This window comes from Brassica napus, chromosome C5, assembly GCF_020379485.1.
Source record: "Brassica napus cultivar Da-Ae chromosome C5, Da-Ae, whole genome shotgun sequence".
Lineage (NCBI taxonomy): Eukaryota > Viridiplantae > Streptophyta > Magnoliopsida > Brassicales > Brassicaceae > Brassica > Brassica napus.
Window position 1 is genome coordinate 52,438,889 of NC_063448.1, and position 20,875 is coordinate 52,459,763.

At 35.8% G+C, this 20,875-nt stretch overlaps 7 protein-coding genes across 10 annotated transcripts; 1 reads left to right on the forward strand and 6 right to left on the reverse strand.

The window, feature by feature from the left end:
- Window positions 1-5,388: 5,388 nt before the first annotated feature.
- LOC106407998 lies at window positions 5,389-6,604 on the reverse strand. The gene is made up of 3 exons (XM_013848831.1): window positions 6,043-6,604; window positions 5,657-5,904; window positions 5,389-5,550 (listed from the first exon to the last, which is right to left on the reverse strand). Exons 1-3 carry the CDS (start codon window positions 6,602-6,604, stop codon window positions 5,389-5,391), a joined length of 972 nt encoding a protein of 323 aa, XP_013704285.1.
- A 1,009-nt stretch (window positions 6,605-7,613) lies between these two features.
- Window positions 7,614-9,794, forward strand: LOC106407999. Its single transcript, XM_013848833.1, has one exon. The coding sequence runs from the start codon at window positions 7,614-7,616 to the stop codon at window positions 9,792-9,794; it is 2,181 nt and encodes a 726-aa protein (XP_013704287.1).
- A 298-nt stretch (window positions 9,795-10,092) lies between these two features.
- Window positions 10,093-10,526, reverse strand: LOC106408000 (uncharacterized protein At4g04775-like). Its single transcript, XM_013848834.1, has 2 exons — window positions 10,407-10,526; window positions 10,093-10,317 (listed from the first exon to the last, which is right to left on the reverse strand). The coding sequence occupies exons 1-2, from the start codon at window positions 10,524-10,526 to the stop codon at window positions 10,093-10,095; spliced, it is 345 nt and encodes a 114-aa protein (XP_013704288.1).
- A 56-nt stretch (window positions 10,527-10,582) lies between these two features.
- Window positions 10,583-15,145, reverse strand: LOC106408001. The gene is made up of 6 exons (XM_022687700.2): window positions 15,054-15,145; window positions 13,471-14,321; window positions 12,693-13,397; window positions 12,102-12,442; window positions 11,955-12,036; window positions 10,583-11,889 (listed from the first exon to the last, which is right to left on the reverse strand). The coding sequence occupies exons 2-6, from the start codon at window positions 14,317-14,319 to the stop codon at window positions 11,206-11,208; spliced, it is 2,661 nt and encodes an 886-aa protein (XP_022543421.1). The 5' UTR covers window positions 14,320-14,321; window positions 15,054-15,145; the 3' UTR covers window positions 10,583-11,205.
- LOC106407462 (gibberellin-regulated protein 13) lies at window positions 15,084-20,719 on the reverse strand. Of its 4 annotated transcripts, XM_048759304.1 has the most exons (8): window positions 20,493-20,718; window positions 20,314-20,385; window positions 20,199-20,232; window positions 20,022-20,126; window positions 16,870-17,066; window positions 16,656-16,772; window positions 16,513-16,567; window positions 15,084-15,364 (listed from the first exon to the last, which is right to left on the reverse strand). In XM_048759304.1, the coding sequence occupies exons 1-7, from the start codon at window positions 20,562-20,564 to the stop codon at window positions 16,514-16,516; spliced, it is 651 nt and encodes a 216-aa protein (XP_048615261.1). In that variant the 5' UTR covers window positions 20,565-20,718; the 3' UTR covers window positions 15,084-15,364; window position 16,513. The 4 variants fall into 4 exon arrangements, with proteins under 4 accessions (XP_048615261.1, XP_048615262.1, XP_048615263.1 ...); XM_048759305.1 differs by lacking the exon at window positions 20,022-20,126 and having other exon boundaries at window positions 20,493-20,719; XM_048759306.1 differs by lacking the exons at window positions 20,022-20,126; window positions 20,199-20,232; window positions 20,314-20,385; window positions 20,493-20,718 and adding an exon at window positions 17,483-17,928.
- On the reverse strand, window positions 15,453-16,217 carry LOC111199034 (glutathione S-transferase T3). The gene has a single exon (XM_022688472.1). It carries the CDS (start codon window positions 16,215-16,217, stop codon window positions 15,453-15,455), a length of 765 nt encoding a protein of 254 aa, XP_022544193.1.
- LOC125587917 (probable calcium-binding protein CML36) lies at window positions 17,972-19,817 on the reverse strand. Its single transcript, XM_048759303.1, has one exon. The coding sequence runs from the start codon at window positions 18,867-18,869 to the stop codon at window positions 18,132-18,134; it is 738 nt and encodes a 245-aa protein (XP_048615260.1). The 5' UTR covers window positions 18,870-19,817; the 3' UTR covers window positions 17,972-18,131.
- Window positions 20,720-20,875: the final 156 nt, after the last annotated feature.

Sequence of the window (20,875 nt, forward strand, 5' to 3'; positions counted from 1 at the left end):
AAAACTGTAAATACTCACTAAATCATTGGACTAACCACTATAAAATTGCTATTCCTTAAAGAAACAGAGACAACAAAGGTTCCAAACCTCTTTGAACTTCATCATATTTTATTACATGATTCAAATATGTATTAAAACAGTATTCTCAAATTTTTTGAATTTTTCTCAAAATCTATGTGTTAACAACCCCTACGAAAATAGTGAGTTTTCGGTAAATGCTCTATATATGAAGCCTATAATCTTTAAATTTGTTTTAAAATTTAAAACCACATTATACATTTGTATTAATGTATGATAAACTTCTTTTCATGGTACATGAACATCGTTCTAATTTTTTATCCATTAATTTAGCAAAACTGCAAATACTCCCTAAATCATTGGACTAACCACTATAAACTTGCTATTCCCTAGAGAAACGGAGACAACAAAGGTTCCAAACCTCTTTGAACTTCATCATATATTATTACATGATTCAAATATGTATTAAAACAGTGTTGTCAAATTTTTTGAATTTTTCTCAAAATCTATGTGAACCCCCTTACGAAAATAGTGAGTTTTCGGTAAATGATCTATATATGAAGCTTATAATCTTTTAATTCGTTTTAAAATTTATAACCACTTTATACATTTGTATTAATTTATAATAAACTTCTTTTCATGGTACATGGACATCGTTCTAATTTTTATCAATTAATTTAGCAAAACTGCAAATACTCCCTAAATCATTAGACTAACCACTATAAAATTGCTATTCCTTAGAGAAACGGAGAAAACAAAGGTTCCAGACCTCTTTGAACTTCATCCTATGTTATTACATGATTCAACTATGCATTAAAACAGTATTGTCAAATTTTTTGAATTTTTCTCAAAATCTATGTGTGCCCCCCTACAAAAATAGTGAGTTTTCGGTAAATGATCTATATATGAAGCCTATAATCTTTTAATTCGTTTTAAAATTTATAACCACATTATACATTTGTATTAATTTATAATAAACTTCTTTTCATGGTACATGTACATCTTTCTAATTTTTATCAATTAATTTAGCAAAATTGCAAATACTCCCTAAATCATTAGACTAACCACTATAAAATTGTTATTCCTTAGAGAAACGGAGACAACAAAGGTGCCAGACCTCTTTGAACTTCATCATATGTTATTACATGATTCAACTATGCATTAAAACAGTATTGTCAAATTTTTTGAATTTTTCTCAAAATCTATGTGTGCCCACCTACGAAAATAGTGAGTCTTCGGTAAATGCTTTATATATGAAGCATATAATCTTTTAATTCGTTTTAAAATTTATAACCACATTATAAATTTGTATTAATTTATGATAAACTTCTTTTCATGGTACATAGACATCGTTCTAATTTTTAATCAATTAATTTAGCAAAACTGTAAATACTCCCTAAATCATTGGACTAGCCACTATAAAATTGCTATTCCTTAGAGAAACACAGATAACAAAAGTTTCAAACCTCTTTGAACTTCATCATATTTTCTTACATGATTCAAATATTTTTTTAAACAGTATTCTCAAATTTTTTGAATTTTTCTCAAAATCTATGTGTACCCCCCCCCTACGCAAATAGTGAGTTTTCGGTAAATGCTCTATATATGAAGCCTATAATCTTTTAATTCGTTTTAAAATTAATAACCACATTATACATTTGTATTAATTTATAATAAACTTCTTTTCATGGTACATGGACATCGTTCTAATTTTTTATCTATTATTTTAGCAAAACTGCAAATACTCCCTAAATCATTGGACTAACCACTATAAAATTGCTATTCCCTAGAAAAACGAAGACAACAAAGGTTCCAAACCTCTTTGAACTTCATCATATATTATTACATGATTCAAATATGTATTAAAACAGTGTTGTCAAATTTTTTGATTTTTTCTCAAAATCTATGTGTACCCCCCAACGAAAATAGTGAGTTTTCAGTAAATGCTCTATATATGAAGCCTATAATATTTTAATTTGTTTTAAAATTTATAACCACATTACACATTTATATTAATTTATGATAAATTCATTTTCATGGTACATGGACATCGTTCTAATTTTTTATAAAGTAATTTAGCAAAACTGCAAACACTCCCTAAATCATTAGACTAACCACTATAAAATTGTTATTCTTTAGAGAAACGGAGACAACAAAGGTTCCAAACCTCTTTGAACTTCATCATATATTATTACATGATTCAACTATGCATTAAAACAGTATTCTCAAATCTTTTGAATTTTTCTCAAAATCTATGTGTTAACCCTTACGAAAATATTAAATTTTCGGTAATGCTCTATATACTGAAACCCATGATCTTTATTGTTGTTTTAAAATTTTTAAACACATTATATATTTGTATTAATGTATATTAAATTCTCTTTCATGGTACATGAGCATCGGTTTAATTTTTTTGTCAACTAATTTAGTAAAACTTCATAATACTCCATAAATTGATGGATTAACCACTATAATATCGTTATTTTCTAGAAAACAGAGACAAAAAAAGTTTCAAACCACTTTTACATTCATCATATGTTAGTGAAGGTTGCAAATATGAATTAAAACATCATTTTCATATTTTTGATTTTTTTTCAAAATCTATGTGTACTCCTACAAAAATATTGAATTTTTGGTAAATGCTATATATACTGAAGCCTATGATCTTTAGTTTTGTTTTAAAATTTCTAAACACATTCTACATTTTTATTAATGTATATTAAACTCTCTTTCATGGTACATGGGTATTGTTTTAATTTGTTGTCAATTAATTAAGTAAAACTTCGTAATACTCCCTAAATTGGTGGACTAGCCACTATAAATTTTCTTTTTCTTCAAAAAAAACGGAGACAACAAAAGTTCCAAACTTTTTTGACCATCATCATATGTTAGTGAATGATGCAACTATGCATTAAAACAGTATTTTCATATTTTTGAATTTTTCTCAAAATCTAGCTGCTAACCCCTATAAAAATATTGCATTTTGGTAAATGATCTATATAGTGAAGCCTATGATCTTTAGTGTTGTTTTAAAATTTGTAAACACATTTTAAATTTATATCAATGTATATTAAACTCTCTTTCATGGTATATGGACATCGTTTTATTTCTTTGTCAATTAATCTAGTAAATATTCATAAGACTCCCTAAATTTGTGGATTAACCACTATAAAATCGCTATTTTCTAAAGAAACGGTGACAACGAAAGTTCCAAACCTCTTTGACCTTCATTATATGTTAGTGAAGTATGCAACTATGTATTAAAAGAGAATTTTCATATTTTTGAATTTTTTTTCAAAATCTATGTGTTAACACTACGAAAATATTGATTTTTCGGTAAATGCTCTATATACTAAGCCTATGATCTTTAGTGTTGTTTTAAATTTTCAAAACACATTCTACATTTTTATTAATGTATATTAAACTCTCTTTCATGGTACATAGGTATCATTTTAATTTTTTCAATTAATTTAGTAAAACTTCATAATACTCCCTTAATTGGTGGACTAACCACTATAAAATCGGTATTTTCTAGAAAAACGGAGACAACAAAAGTTTCAAACCTCTTGCCTTCATCATATGTTAGTGAAGGAAGAAACTATGCATTAAAACAGTATTTTCATATTTTTGAATTTTTCTCAAAATCTATGTGTTAACCCGTTCGAAAATATTGAATTTTTCGGTAATGCTCTATATACTGAAGCATGTGATCTTTAATGTTGTTTTAAAATTTATAAACACATTCTACATTTTTATTAATGTATATTAAACTCTCTTTCATGGTACATGAGCATCGTTTTAATTTTTTTTGTCAATTAATTTAGTAAAACTTCATGATACTCCCTAAATTAGTGGATTAACCACTATAAAATCGTTTTTTCTAGAGAAACAGAGACAACAAAAGTTCCAAACATCTTTGACCTTCATCATATGTTAGTGAAAGATGCAATTATGCATTAAAACAGTATTTTCATATTTTTGAAAAAAAATTCAAAATCTATGTGTTAACCCCTACGAAAATATTGAATTTTTTTGGTAAATGCATTAGTGTTGTTTAAAATTTCTAAACACATTTTACATTTGTATTAATGTATATTAAACTCTCTTTCATGGTACATGGACATCGTTTTAATATTTTGTCAATTAATTTAGTAAAACTTCATAGTAGTCCATAAATTGTGGACTAACCACTATAAAAGCGCTATTTTCTAGAGAAACGGAGACACCAAAAGTTTCAAACGTCTTTGCCTTCATCATATGTTAGTGAAGGATGCAACTATGCATTAAAACAGTATTTTCATATTTTTGAATTTTTTTCAAAATCTATGTGTTAACTCCTACGAAAATATTAAATTTTTCGGTAAATGTTCTATATACTGAAGTCTGTGATCTTTAGTGTTGTTTTAAATTTTATATTCTTAGTTTTTTTAGTTAAAAGTTAAGAGACGGTTTCTTATATTCCCCTAAGAATTCCAAAATCGCCCATTAATCATACTCTAAGATTGTGTGGAGATTGGAATCCCAAGATGCAATGACACATGAAAAATACCAACTTGTTTCAGCTGATATTGTAGCTGTATTGGCTAAAAAGGCCTCCATCAACCTCCCAACTCTTGACCTTCTTCATATATTCATGCAATATATCATGTTATCTTTATTTTATTAACAAAGAAATTTTTTTGATGAATCTCCATGCATGATCTATAATGTATTTTTATAATAATGACTAAGATTAGCTTTTACTGTGTTACACCAGACATGGTCCAACCTCAACATGATGGTTTTCAAAATGTCGACACATAGAGAAAAGTAGCAGCACATTGACATGTTCTTCTTTTTTACATGTACTAATAAAATAACTATAGTAATTTAGCAAGAAATTGGCAGCAGAGAAGAATAATACAAGAAAACGAATCTTATGATAAAAGCAGCAATCAAAGAACATGCCTTTCAGAATCTGACAGATTAATAAACCGCTGTTTTCCCTTTCCAATTTAGTGGAGTATATAAAAAGTTATTAAATACTTCCAGTGCGCCTAGTCACATGGTCTATGCTCTCTATTAATGGTATAAAATGGACGGACTGACTAACTAAGAGCACCTCCAATGGTGTTACCCACCATTGGAGTCCTTAACATTAGTTTATTATTTTTATTTTTATTTTTTTTTTTATGAATAGTCAAGGACTCTAATCACAAATATTGCTCCAATGGTGTTACCGTTAAGGAATCCTTAGAAAATTATTAATAAATTTTTTTTAAAAAAAAAATTAAAATTTTTATTTATTGAAAGAGAAAATAGAAACATACAACAATTAAACATTTTCATCATTACCAAACTTGTTCCAAATATTTTGGATCAAATCAAATTTCAATTGTTCATGCGTATGTGGGTCACGAACTTGAGTACGTATTTCAAGCATAGTTCGGAGATTTGAAGGCCTGCGAGTATATGACATATCCACCTCTGAACTTCTACTCGATTCTCCTTCTTCAAACTCTGATATATCACACCCGCTGTATCCATTTTCCACTATCATATTGTGCAGTATGATACATGTTCGCATAACCATCCCTATTTGGGTCTTGTCCCACAAAATAGCCGGGTTTTTAACTATTGCAAATCGAGCTTGCAATACTCCGAAAGCACGCTCCACATCTTTTCGGGTGGACTCCTGAACTTTAGCAAATAACTGTGCTTCAGGACTTTGAGGGTTTGAGATAGATTGGATAAATGTTGACCATCTTGGATATATGCCGTCTGTGAGGTAGTAAGGCAAACCATATTGGTGTCCGTTTACCAGGTATTGTACCCTTGGAGCTCGACCTTGTAAAATGTCATCAAAAACAGGAGATCGATCGAGGACGTTAATATCGTTTAAGGTACCTGGAGGACCAAAAAAAGCGTGCCAAATCCAAAGATCTTGGGAAGCTACAGCTTCCAAGACAATTGTTGGCTTTCCTGATCCACGGGTGTACTATCCTTTCCAAGCGGTTGGGCAATTTTTCCACTCCCAATGCATACAATCGATGCTTCCTATCATTCCCGGGAAGCCGCGAATCTCTCCAATATCGAGCAGTCGTTGAAGATCCTCTGGAGTGGGTCTTCGCATATACTCTTCTCCAAATAAATCAATTACCCCTTCTGTGAAATTCGTTAAACATGAAAGTGCCGTGCTTTCACCAAGTCTGAGGTATTCGTCAACGGCGTCAGCCGCACAGCCATAAGCAAGCATACGAAGAGCTGCCGTACACTTTTGTAGTGGAGATAGACCTAATCTTCCGACAGCATCTCTTCTTTGTTGGAAGAAAGGATAATTTTCTGAGAGACGATCGACAATACGCATGAAAACGTCCTTGTTCATGCGGAAACGGCGTCTGAATAAATGAGGCGGAAATGTTGGATTTTCACTGAAGTAGTCATTCCATAGACGGGTATGGCCCTCTTCGCGGTTTCTTTCGACATATGCACGTTTTCTCTCTTTCTTTTTTTGCTTCTTTACGATGTCGTTGTATGTATCTTCCAAATATTCATCGACAGCTTCATCTAAAGCCGCATTTAATCTGCGATCCACTTCATCTCCCATATTTGGCTATATTTCGTTTAAAAAAAAAAAATTATAATCAAAATATTGAAGATCATGTCTATAATTATGAGGAAATAATAACATGATTTGATGAACATAATCTAAAGTCGCATTTATAATGTACTATGTTTCATTTATAATGATCGAACTTGAAATTTCAATCTAAATTTGGCAATATAATCCAGAAAGTTTAGCATTTAAACTTAAAAAACCATAAATATAAAGGGAAAATTGGGAAAATAGAACAAGTAAACTAAGGTATTGTCCCTTTAGAACAAAATAAACTTTTGTCACTTTTGGACATTCACTACCCTTTTTGTATATAAAAATTCATATTAATTTTTTTAGAAGGCAAAAAATTCTGAAAAAATTGTATATTAGATGTAGATAAACAACTGCATATAAGAAAAATAAATTTGGATTCAAAAAATGTTTGAATAATAATTTCAAAAATGGGGTAAAGGGGTTAGAAAATCAGATCTACCATCTACGGAGGTTTAGAATATATAATCTAACAAAGACATAGTGATCTACTAGTCGTAGCATGCACAATACACCGAAAACATAAACAACTACTGGAGAAGAATATAAATTCCTCATTCCCTCTATGCTCTACGTAACTGGTAGATTTGATGCGCTACAAAAACTAATTAACCTACTAAGGTAGGAAATGCATTATTCGGATTGTATTTTTGTCTACACCAGTGGTATACAGTATTCTACCAGGTCTTCTAATTTCTAAATAGATAGAATGCAAATTCTACCTAATAAAATTACAAAATCCGGAAATCTAGCCAAAAACGGTTAGGAAATATTCAGAAAATCTTTTAAATGTTTTGAATTTCCTTTTTTAATTGTCTTTCCTAAAATCTTGTTTTCTTGTTCAACATACCACGATTTCTGAAATTCAACGTGGAAGTTTTCTTCATTTTTTAGTTCTTTCAAACTTTTGTCATTCTAAAATATGAAGATTAACATATATGCTTCATGTGGTTTGTGGAAATCGTCGATGAACAATGGATGGGGATTTCTTGTTGATGAAGAAAAAGGAGGCAGGTTACTTACTTTGGACACAAGTTCAAGCTTTGAAAACCTAAAGGCTATGGTGTGTGAAGACTTTGGAATTGATGTAAACATGGTCAATATAGAGCTGAGTTATTTACCTTCCGATTTGATCAATAGCATCTACTCACCCCCTGTTATCATCACCAGTGAAAGACAAGTTCGAAATTTTCTTACATATGTAAAGAACAAAGCTTCGACGCAGTTGTGTGTGAGTACTCAAGCCTCTAACATAGCGGAAGAAGGTAGTGAGTCGCCTAACAGAGAGGAAGCGCTTATGGAGTCTGACGATTCAAGTGATATGGATTCAGAACAAGATGTTGAGGTACCTGACAGTGAAGATGACAAAAAGTGTGACAAAGAAAAGATCAATGAAGATGGTGTTCGCTTTTCTTTGGTGGATGTTGTGAAGAAGGGTCAATCTTTTACTTCCAAAACACTTTTGAAGGCAGCATTCGAAATATGTGCAATGAAAAATAATTTCGACTACGTGGTTGTCAGATCGGATAAAAAAGTATGGTACATTCGTTGCTCAGATGATGACTGCACATGGCGTGTTCGTGCAGAGGGTTTAACAGGCTCATCGTATTTTATCATCAAAAAGTATGTACCTGATCATTCATGTGCTGCCTCCAATAGGAAGGGTTCTGTTAGGACAGTTTCAGCAAAAACAGTAGGTACTCTGATCATGCATAAGTATGAAACTGCTAAAGAAGGACCGAGATCGGATGATATAATCCAGTATATGCGTATGGTATATGGAGTTGAGATATCCTATTCTTTGGCGTGGGATGCACGTGAATATGCAATCAACGCAGTTAAAGGTATTCCGGAGAAAGGTTATGAAAAAATTCCTAAATACTTGCATATGATGAAGGAAGCTAATCCAGGGTCACACACATTTTATGAAAGGGATACAAAAGGGAGATTCAAATACCTCTTCATCTCGTTTGGTCAGAGTGTTCGCGGTTTCTATGCTGCAATTAGAAAAGTTATTGTGGTGGATGGGACTTTTTTGAAGAGCAAATACAAAGGAGTATTACTAGTTGCTACAGCATTAGATGGAAACTCGAGTTTATATCCTATTGCCTTTGGAGTTGTCGACTCAGAGAATGACCTCGCGTGGAACTGGTTTATGAGACAACTTAATATGGTCATTGCTGACGACCATAGTTTAGCTTTTGTGTCTGATAGGAATTCCTCAATTGCTAAAGCTATTGCGAGAGTGTACCCGCAAGCTCATCATGGAATTTGCATTCACCACTTGCTGAATAATGTTGTAACATATTTCAGCGGGAAAGGTGTGGCTGGTTTGGTTGCTAAGGCTTCTAAAGCTTATCGAGCTGCTGATTTTCGTAAGGTCTTCACTGCTATTTTCGCTATTAGTCCTGAAATTGGACAGTATCTCATAGATGCCGATGTGAGGAAGTGGGCTCGTTGTCAGTTTCCGGGTTACAGATATGATATTAGGACTACTAACCCTGCGGAGTCGATAAATGCAGCTTTGCGTACGCCTAGAGAGTTTCCAGTGATACCTTTGTTGGACAGCATTAGGGAAATGATGACTCGATGGTTTTTTAAACGTAGAACTTTAAGTTCTAAGCATTCGAAGCCACTAACCATTGCTGTGGAGAAGAAGATTGACAGAAGGATTGAGAAGGGTAAGACATTTAAGGTGTTTCCCGTTAGCGATCATAGGTTTTTAGTTCAAGGTGACACTTTCGACTGCTCGGTAGACTTGGTCAGACGCACGTGTTCATGTGGGAAATTCGATCTGATGAAAATCCCATGCAGGCACGCCATAAAAGCAGGCTTCAGTGTTGGAATAAGACCACACACACTCACAGACGACATGTACACTACTGCCTCATGGCGCTCGGCTTATGAAGAAAGCATAAATCCTATTAGCGTCCCTGAAGATGCATGGAAACTCCCATCTCATGTGGAGAAGTCAAAAATGCTTCCTCCAGAGAGTAGACGAGCTGCGGGTAGGAGAAAGAAACGCAGATACGAGACAGCCGAAGATAAGATCCGTTCGTCACAAGGAACTCAACGCTCTACAGTTCGGAAATGCAGTCGATGTGGGATTGAAGGTCACAACAGGAGAACATGTGATTTAGCAATATAAGATTCTCAATTTGTTCAATGCAAGTTATGTTTCAGAGACTATGTTTTTCTTTTATTTCGTTTTATGCAAGTTATGATTGAGAGACTATGTGTTCTTCATGTTTTATGCAAGTTATGTTTCAGAATTTTCATGTTGAATTTTAGATCTAATAGACTATGTGTTTTCTTCTTCAGATGATGATTGGAAGTTATGTTTCAGTTTGTTCATGTCAAATGATCCAACTGGAAATCGTTTAGGTCTAAACATTAGAATTCTATAGAAGTTTTATTTTAACATTAAACAGAGAACCATTACATTATCAATCACGTTTGGACCAGAGACATAAAATAGTGAGAATGGATCCTAAACAACCTACATCAATCGAATTCTTATGTTTCATAACTTCCTCCTCAACTGTCTTCTTCATGGAACTTCTCAGATCTTCAATTTCCTCGCCAATTCTCGTTTGATGCTCATCCATCCTCTGAATCTCATCTAACAGAGCCTCGTCTACCCACTTAAAAAGATGGATTTCGTTCTTTCTCTGTTTGAAAACACAAAAACAAGTCAATCTCACATATGTTCATTCTCTGATCATATTGAATAATGATGAATAAGTAATTACAGATTTACCTGTATCCCAATCTCGCATCTGAAGAACCGTCGATATGGGTTCTCTTCTGTTTTTGAAACATATGTGACAATCCCCTTCCCACACCAGCATCTGGAAGGGATCCCTTCATTGTGATTCATGTTCGTCATTCTTTGTTGAGGAGGAACGAGATGTTTTTTTTCGAGATGTAGGAGAAACAAACGATGGAATATATAGGGTTTCAGGCCATTTGATGGTCTTATATAAGATTTTTTTAGGTCAAACAATCTTCCTCTCGGGTTGGAAGTTAGGGTAAAGTTGTATGTGTTTTGATTATTAAGATTTGTCTTGATTAGTAAGATCTTTTTCTGATTTAAAAGGTTTGTGTGGATTCAATGGGTTGAGATCGTTTGTCATACTTCAGTAGCATTTAGGGTATACATAGGGGTTGAATAATGTTTGTCATTCTTTAGTGGCGTTTAGGGCATAGATAGGGGTTGAAATGGTTTGTCTTACTTTAATGTCAAATAGGGAATATTTAGGGGTTGATAAGAATTGTCATTCTTTAGTGGCATTTAGAGCATAAATAAGGTTTCAAATGAATTGTCTTACTTTAGTGTCAAATAGGAAATATTTAGTGGTTGATAAGGATTGTCTTCGCATACCACTCATTTAGGGAATATTTAGGGGTTAATAAGCATTGTCACAACACATAAATCGAACAACTAAATGTTTCAAATAAAGTAAAAACTAAAGAGTAACTACAAGAATCAAATTCAAGAGTCAAATAAGAGAGCCAATAACAACCTATTTCCTTAACAAGTAATAAACGAAAGAACTTCAATCAAGTTCCACTAGAGGATTTGTGATCGTCTTTGGAGGAGTGTATTGTGCCATTCTCAAAATAAGCTCAGGATCATTGGCAGCTTCCCATAGGTCGTAAACAATCTTTTGGCGCGCTTCTCGAATGTTGTTGTCATTCACCAGGGCGAAATCCAAGCCTAGAAGATGACATTCAATGTGCTTCAAGGCATACACTCCACAATCACTGCTACTCTTGTTTAATAAGTAGGGCATTGGGGCGTAACTGACAGTATATTGCTTGACCTTGAGTTGCTGCCGATTCTTTGATGAGTGAACAGATTTGACAATCCTAGGGATGAGAATGGCAAATGGCTCTACTTCCTTGTTGTATTTCAATCCCTCACAGTCAAAGACCTCTATCGACCGAGAAACAAAGTTGACACACATAGAGATCCAGTGTTTACCGACATTTAGAGGCACATACATGCGTGTGACGTCAAGATCCCACGTCAGTCCTGTTCGTCCGTGTGGTGGAAGTTCACCAATGCCGTACCGGTGAAGCAATTCAGATACTTTGAATTTCTTCTTGTCCTTCCGAAACTCATCGAAAGAGGTCTTCATTTGATTACTGAACATGCAGCTCATGAATGCTACTTTTGTTGGTTCCCATCGTCGCAAAGTAGTCCTCTCAGTGAATAAGTACATCATAGCATCAATTTCCTGAAAGTTTTATAATAGATTGTAACTCATGTACTGAAAATATCAAGGAACACATTTAGACTTACGTGATTCAAAAGCCACTCTGTAGGTCCCATGACGCGTGCTGCTAACACACTTGTTAACATAGAAGGTCCAATTTTCAGTTCACTGCAATGCAAAATTCAGTTAAAAATGATACTATTCTAACGTTTTGAGAAACAATATAAACTTACTTGGAAGTTGAGGACCACTCAATTATTTTGGCCCATCCATCCTCAGGGACAAACACTAGTGAGTGATCAATGTCATGCACCCGGTCCTCAAGTAATTCCTCATCTTTTAGAGTAGGTGGTTTCCAATTCGGAGGCTTAAATGAAGACAGTGGAGTAACCCATTCTGCTGGTTCGTCGTCCTTGATTTTTTGTGAGGGATCAAAGCCTTTAACATGTGATGCTTGAGAAAGGTTTCCCACGGCGTCTTGTAAAAATTCTTGTGTCCCCTTATCTACATAGGTCGATGATTGTGACAAATTCTTCAAAAAATCAAACATGTCATCGTCATCAGTTTTAACTTCCTGTAAATAAAGCGAAGCATAACAACATTAATAGGAAATAGAGTCAACATATTCACAAAATTACATTACAAAATAGCCAAGCTAACATGTCATAGTTATCAGTTCACTTCATAGCAAACAAAAAGATACATTACAAGCCGATATGCAACATAGCACAATACAAGGACATTACAAAATAGTCAAACCACATAAACACTTACAACGGAAGATGTTTCGTCCTACATAATTCAAAGCTTCATGTTTTGGTTACCTTTCTTACTGGCCGAGGGCTACGACGAAGCGGAGGAGGATCAACACTCACAGATGCCTTGCCTTTGCCTTTTCCCTTTGCTCCTGAAGGACCCGGACTCTGTGATGATTTCTCTTGCTCTTTCCCAAGTGTTGCAGAAGGACAGAGAATCTCAGATGCTATGTCTCGTCCCACTGCAACTGAAGGACCCGTAATCTGCGACACTGTTGCCTTCAGTTGAGCCATCTCATTGTCGACCTTGTCAAAACGCTCTTGTATGTCCTTCTGCAGCAGCTCCTTAAAAGAATTGAAAGAAGAGTTGAACAAACCTTCAATGAAGGTCTTCATATCACCGGAGACAACACTGTTATGTTCAGCCGCTCTTTGACAAAGAAGTTGTTTCTTTCGAGACTCGACACCAGGATCAATTAGCTTACGCTTCCCCCTTTTTGTAACAACAGCTGGTTCCTCTTCAACAACAGCCGGTTCCTCCACAGGTGTTTCTGTGACATTTTCAACTTCGACATCCTCTTCTGCGTCAGATAACTCCATATTTGGAGGCAGAGTCTCAACTTCCCAAGTGAATTGCTTCCAGTCTTGTTTGGCACTGATCAGAGCAACAATGCGATTGACTCTTTCGTCATTCTTCTCATCTTCCCTAAAGAACTCAGCATTATCAGTTGCATCCAAGCTCCCAGTAGATGATATAAACGGGAACAGCTCTCCCTGAAAAAAATGAAACAATAAGCTTCAGTTGTTCGATTATTGAACTCAACTTTAATATAAGAAAGATAACTACCTTATCAAAGTTGGACTCTAGGCTGGTGATATCTTGATATGATACTTTTCCACTTCCTTTCCAATTCCTACATCTCACTTTCGTCAAGTTGTTTTTGATCTTTTTACCCACCATAGAACCGATGTCTGGGATTGCCTCCATAATCCATATCTGAAACGCATATGAGAATCCATCCAATACATAGCTGTTCTTCAGATGCACATCTTCCCTTGCTTTGAATATTGATGCAAGCAGCTCATCATAGGCGCGAAGACCCCAAGGATACATCCTCATTTTCTCAAAATCCATCACCAAACGGATGAACTCGTGAGGGATAAACACTCTCAAATCCTTCGCAATGACGAATCCATGTATTATACACAGATACACTAGTCGCACCCTGTCCACATACGTCCACTCCTTACAGACTTTAAGGAGCTCATCCCTTATAACCAATAAGTTGATCTTCTTATTTTCCTTCAGCACCGTGCTCCAGAACCCCTTATCACTCTTCCAGTTATTGAAGTCTACGTCGGGTTCTTCTTTGAACTTCAATCCAGTCACAGCATAAAACTCTTGCATAGAAAACCTGAGAGGCCTCTTTGCAAATAGAAACCACAACTCGTGAAGCTTGGAAACCTTGAGCTGCTTGCATATGAAACTGTGAATAACCTTTCCTGAGTAAATAAGCTTGTTCTCTACGATTGCCAGAATCGGACCGAAGACAGGGTCTTTCAAAACTTCTTGATACTCATCCCTGAGAACCACCTTCAGCGTCCCCAGAATCGTGCGCCTACAGGTGTTGTTAATCTTATCAATCTTGGTCTCAGCTCCTTCTTCAATAAAGCGTTTTGGAAACTGGTAATCCATTCCTATAAAACATGAAATCAAAAACATCAACTCATTAGCCTTTTAAGTCCATTACGAATTCAAAACACAAAGCAAATTCAATACCAAACAAAATATAACTCAGAATCGTATAGAACAAGAACTACGATGACCTCACAATCAACTCAACCCACAAACGAAAATCAAAATGCGATTCGATTTGTATTTTAAACAATTCATGCTCTTTATACTACATGCACGTAAACAAAAACGGAAAAAAATCAGAAAGGGGATTTCCAAACCCTAACCTTCAATTCTCTGTAATCGATGATTCAAAAAGAGTAAAGACGACAGAAGGAGGACGAAGGAGAGATGTGACGACGATATCGTCGTCTCCGACGAACTTGAACGGATAAAATAAAGAGAGAGTCGACGGCGGAATCGCCTTTTGTTCCTTATGAAACGGGAGTCGGAGACAAAGAAAGTGAAGCAATTTTTCACTGAATCCGTTTGTTTTTTACTTCTTACTATGAACCTATTTTATTAAAAAGGACAAAACAGGTTTTTCATTTTTTTTTGTTCTAAAGGGACAAAGTTTGGGTTTTTTATTGTAAGGGGACAAAGATATGCTTTTTTTGTTCCTTATCGGCAAAAATCCAATTTTATGCAAATAGGAGTAAACATCACTTTTGGAATTCATTCAAAGTTTAGGCATAAAATATTATTAGATTGGAGAGTTTAATTAAGCGAAAGACAATGTTGAGAAGACTTATTACCTTGTAGCCTTGATATGTAAGACTTAAGACTTTATCAAGCGAAAGACAATGTTGAGAATTCTTAAACGTACGTTTGATACATGGAGTGGTTCAAGTTTAGAGTACAAGAAATGAAACATTACACACTGCTTTATAAAGGCACGAAAAGTTACATAGAACCCGTGACATGGTTATAAAAAAACAATAGAAAGCCGCAGCTAAACATACAACCCGTGAACCTCTGAATTGGTTCACATGCGCAAGGAAAAAAGAAACACCCGTGACTGAAACAGCATCATTTGTCTTCATGTGGCACATGTCTTGTACTTCACCTGAAACAAAGCATTTGAGATGAGTCAGTAAAGTAGAAAAAACGCAAACATTGTAATGCAAACATAACTACCACTAACAAACCATCACTCATGACAACAATTCAGACAACAGTTTCGTTTTCAGAGCCAATTCCATCTCATTGAGTGGCTCTGGTTTGGTTAGCAAACTCTCTAGCAAACTTTGCTTTGAGATTTGCTTTTTCAGCTCCATAAGTCCTTCTAGCTTGCTTAACTCTTCATCTTTTCCAGTTTTGTGCCTCTTACCCGCAGCCTTAGCAGCCTTAACCCCCACCGGTCTTTCTTCTGGCTCTGGCACTGGAGTTGCCTTGCGCTTATCCTTGTCCTTCTCCATATACGTAGAACACCATTTCACATCGTGCCTAAGCTCCCTCCACGCATGTTCTAAGTTGAACTTCATGTTGTGGTCACTGTTGAAGATATCCAACGCAGCCTTCATCACGTCATTGTCGTTTTGCCCGCTTCTCTGTTCCCTCAAGGCCGTGTCGTAGCAGCCAGCAAACTTACAGACCAGATCATTGATCCTGGCCCATCTTTGCTTGCATTGCCCTAGTTCTCTAGGCACCATCCCAACGAGGAGAGGACTGGAGTTGTAATACTCTACAATCCTCTTCCAGAAGGCAGCGCCTTTCTGTTCGTTACTGACAATTGAATCTTTGCTGGTGTTGAGCCAAGCCCCAATGAGGACTAAATCGTCCTTGACAGTCCAGTTTCTCCTTTCTTTCACACTTGCCTCTTGCGGAGATTGGGTACTAAACGCCAGAGTTTCTAATGAGTCAAGGTCAACTGCCCCTTGACTCGTTAACAGGTTAACAAAACTAGAGGAGCTTTCCATTTAGGAGTTTGTAAAGAGTATGAATAAAACTGTGTGATTCTCTACTAGAAACTAGTAAGATTAAATAAGGGATTCTACATTCAATACAAGTAGAAAACTGTCCTATCACAACAGCTATAGAAAATTTAATGGTCGTTAAGCTAAGCATTTATAACTACACACTCTACAAGTTCATTAACGCAAAGTGTACAGATTTCAAACTAAACAGGTGCCTGTCCTATCCGTTTCTATTCAAACAACTAAAACTAGTAACTAGCGAGTTATATAGTAACTAATAAAATTCAGTTAGACTAACCTTAGTGCAGTAACTCAAGTTCTGTCACCCGCTTTACCAGCATTGCAACCTGTGCCTGTACAGAGAACAGGTAAACCAAACAATGGTTTAGAAATGTAGTACAAACAACTAACTTTATTATGAAACTGACAATTGAATCTCACCTTAAGTGCCTCACACTCTCTGAGAAGCTTCTCATGCTCGTGAACTCGTAGTTTCAGCCTCTCAACCTCTTCTGTCACACCCGTAACCCATGGTTGCCTGAAATGAAGTCCGTCATTCTGCCAAACAAAATAGTGGAAATTGGTCAAACAACAAACAAATAAGGAAGAACAAGAATCGCATATAAATAAATGAGATAGAAATAAAAGTTCACACCTCGAAGTCTTTGCAGATGAAGTATCTTTTCCCAGGGAGGTAGTCGTAAGTGTCCTCTTCATCAACGGTTTCCTTCGTGATTGAGCCACAGGGGCACAGTTTGGGAATGCCCTGTTGCGCTTCTGCAACGAAATCAACCATGCTGATGTACGCTTTGTGTGCTTTCATATCTCGAAGTTCTTCCTCCATTTCTGTACCTGCAACGAAAACAAATCCAGCCTCAAACCTTTTATCGAGTGTGAACCGACAAGAAAACCATTATACGATTTCAATCCAGAACAAACCCCTATTTCGATTTCATTCCCGACGAGAACAACAAACAATCCTATCTAAAAGAACAAATTAGCAAACGCAGAAGAAAACCCTAATTCGAATAAAATCCCCAATCCCATTTACTCAATCCAGAACCTGGAATCGCGTCAATAACAACACAACATCGCCTCGAAAATAAGAAAATTACAAACCCAGACAAAAACCCTAATTCGATTGAAATCCCCAATCCCATTTCAAACCCTAATTCTATTTAAACCCCACAATCGAACCCTTTCAACCGATGGAATGAACATGCATCAAGCCCAAAAGAAAAATTAACAGACAGAGAAGCCGGATTTACCTTCGACAACGACGATCACGATTCGCCCCTCTATCGCCTCCGTCACGCCTCTGGTTTTTTTTTTCCTTGGGTCGAACAAATGAATTTCTTCGCGTTTTTTTTTCACTCACCCCACCAAAAACAAATGTGACTCCAGCCACTCACGTAACGTCAGCGCATTACGGATTCCGTCCTTTTAATCCTTAATTTAGGATTCATCCTTAGCTTAATCGATATTTTTATTGTTTATTTAATCACAAAAAGCTAAGGATTACACTTAAGGATTGACTAACAACCCGCGTTGTACATGCTCTAAAAACACTTGTTTCTAAATGCGACAGTAATCTAAAATGCTGCAAACTCTGCAAGTGCATCTTAAAAGAAATGGTTTAGATCTATACAGTTTTAAACTAGATTCTCCCATAATTTTATTTCAGATTCTATTATTTTCAATGCTGAGTTAGATTATGATTTTGAAATGAAATGAGTAACGTTTATTCGGTTAACAAGTGGAAAAATCAGTTTAGTGACTCTCACTAATGTTTTATTCGGCTCTTCGAATCTCAGGCAAACTTAACAAACGATACTCATAACCCTCATATTAGGGCAAAAAGAGCTTCATTTAACAAAAAGAAAAAAAATGCAAAATAAACTAATTAATTAAGAGAGATCATCGCTGGAGATCCATCATTCTCGAGAACTCAGTGAAACACACGAATCCGTTACCGTCATCGTCAACGGCCGCTATCATACGCTCGCACTCCTCTAACGTGCACCGCTCGTCTCCAATAGCCGAGAAAACTCGGAGAAGCTCCTCCGCAGAGATCTTACCGTCGCGATCCGCGTCGAAGAACTCGAACGTCTCCTTCAGCTCGTCCGAGCCACCGCGAGACTGATCATCATCGACGCAGCGGCTGGCGAGCTCTTCCAGGCGAACCGTACCGTCTCCGTCGCAGTCCACCTCCTTGAGCATGACGTCGATCTCCTCCTCCGTCGGAGGATCGGGCCCGAGGCGCGTGAGGAGCGACTCGAGGTCGTGCCTCGAGACGGCTCCGTCGTTGTCTCTGTCGATGAGCTTGAACGCCTGGAGGATCTCGACGTACGAGTAGGGAGAATGAACGGCCGAGACCTCCGGGAGGATGCTGGTGGGAGTGACGGAGCCTCCGGTGACGGCGGATGAGTGATTATTACACTCGTCCGCGGCGCCGGAGGAGAAAGAGGAAGCGGTGGATTTAGAGACCGTTGAACGGTCTTTGGATCTGAACAAACGTTTTGGATTCAGTTTGGCGAATTTCATTGCGGGAAATAAAAGATTTGTTTTTGATGGAGAAAGTTTTTTAAAGTGGAGAAGAAAGGAGAAGACAGTGGCGAGGTTAAATGGGAGAGTGAAGTGTGTTGAGTTACCCATTGGGAGTTTCCTGGAAGTTTCCTAGTGATGATCTTTTTTATCGTGTTTCACAGTTCATTTCTTTTTTTAATTTTTTATTTTATTTAATGTAACTGTACTTGCATTATAACTGAAAAGGCTAGTAAAAAGGCGAGTTTCTTTGAATACGTGCGACTTTTTTAAATGTTGCCTTTTAGCTGCTTGTGTGTGTTTGTAGGATTTTTCGGATAAAAATCTGCAATTGAATATGTATATATTAAAGTTCAGGAGATTAATAATTCTTAATCATATTGAAGTAATACTCATATACTGGTATACATACATATGCGTTGTTTAGAGATTTTTTTTTGTGATGAAACTGTTCAGCTCTTTACTATATACGTTCAAAAGATAAACTGTTGAACACTTGAGCTATTATCATGTAAATATTTTTGTTTATACTTGACAAAAAAAAAGTTGTTAAAACGAAAATGTATATTTTTAAGTCTTTATTTCGAAACCAATAAGGTTTCAAAACCGTAATTTAAAAGCTTGCTGGGAATTTTAAATTGGATACTGGAAATAAATTATGCAGCTATAAATAGGATAAATGTAACTTTCTACAAGTTGATAAATGAATGGAAAAAATATTCGAGATTGGGGTTTTCGTTAGAGTAAATATCGGTAAAGATAAGATAAGAACAAAGATTATCTACCTAACCTAACAAACAAAAAAGACTAAACTTCAATGTCGATCTTGACAGGTTTGGAAAAGCAGACAAAAGTTTAGGGGACATTCTTAATTGTAGTTTGAAGTTTGAAGTTTGTCGTGTGTCGACGGAATTTTGTTTGTTTGTTCAATGGTATTTTTAAGAAATAGCTCTCTGCTTCTTCAAGAACAATAAAATGAAGTAAGTTAACCAAAATAACTCTCAGTTAGTAATTAATTCACGGCTTAGTAAGTATTTAAGAAGCTGTAAATTTTGAAGTGGATATATTAATGTGATTAAGAAGCTGTAAATTTTGAAGTGGATATATTAATGTGATTAGGCCAAATAGTCCAACACATATATAGAACATTATGGTAGATAGATTATTAACAAACTAAGAGGAGAAATCAAGGGCATTTTGGTCCACCAAGCTTAGTCTTCCAGTTATTGTAGCAAGGACAGACTTGCTTGTTGCCATACGTACCTGGAGGCACACACAAGCACTTGGTACAACATTTGTAGCAGAAGAACAAACATGGCTTCTTGTATTGTGTATTCGAGCATCTATGTCCACACCGTGGCCCACACTCTATAGCATAGTTGTAAAATGAGATTAAATTTTGCATTCACCACAGATAAATTAGACTAATTATTGGTGTACCTTGGAGCTGAAGACTGCCTTCCGTAGTACCGTTCTGTCAAAATTAAGAAGACTCAATGCATGTAAGAAAGGGTTTTGTGGATTTCATGGAGTCATTATTTGATGAGGAACTCACTTGAGAGCTATTGTGACGGGGTTGAGACTGTGGTGGATGTGGTTGTGGAGCAGGAGACTTAGAGTGTATTGGCTGTGAAAATTCAGGACGGATCAAATAAAGTTGGATGAAAGTGAAGAATCAAGAAAAGTATTTACATAGATCATAAAATATAAAAAGCGTTTGTGAACATTACTTACATGCATTTGGACAGATATAAGGTGGTGTAACATAACAATGGAGAAAACAATGAGGTTAAGTTTGGCTGCCATTTTTAGAGAACCGGAATTATTGTATTGAAGCTCAAGTAGATGGTTTCTCTTGCAAGCTAAGCTAAATGTATATAGTCCATGAAATTGTGATAACAAACGAAAACGAAACGTATCACAGGTGTATCGTTGCTGCTTTAAGCCCTATCTCTTTCTCGTGACTCCAAAGTTTATTTTCCCCATTTAAGTTAAAAAATTACTTTGTATTTTTGTGGTTTGTTTCTAAATTTTATTGGAAACGAATTTCATCAAAAACGACACATGGCTATAAATTTTTGGGATTCCAAAGTTGGTTTACTCTTAGGCCATCCCGT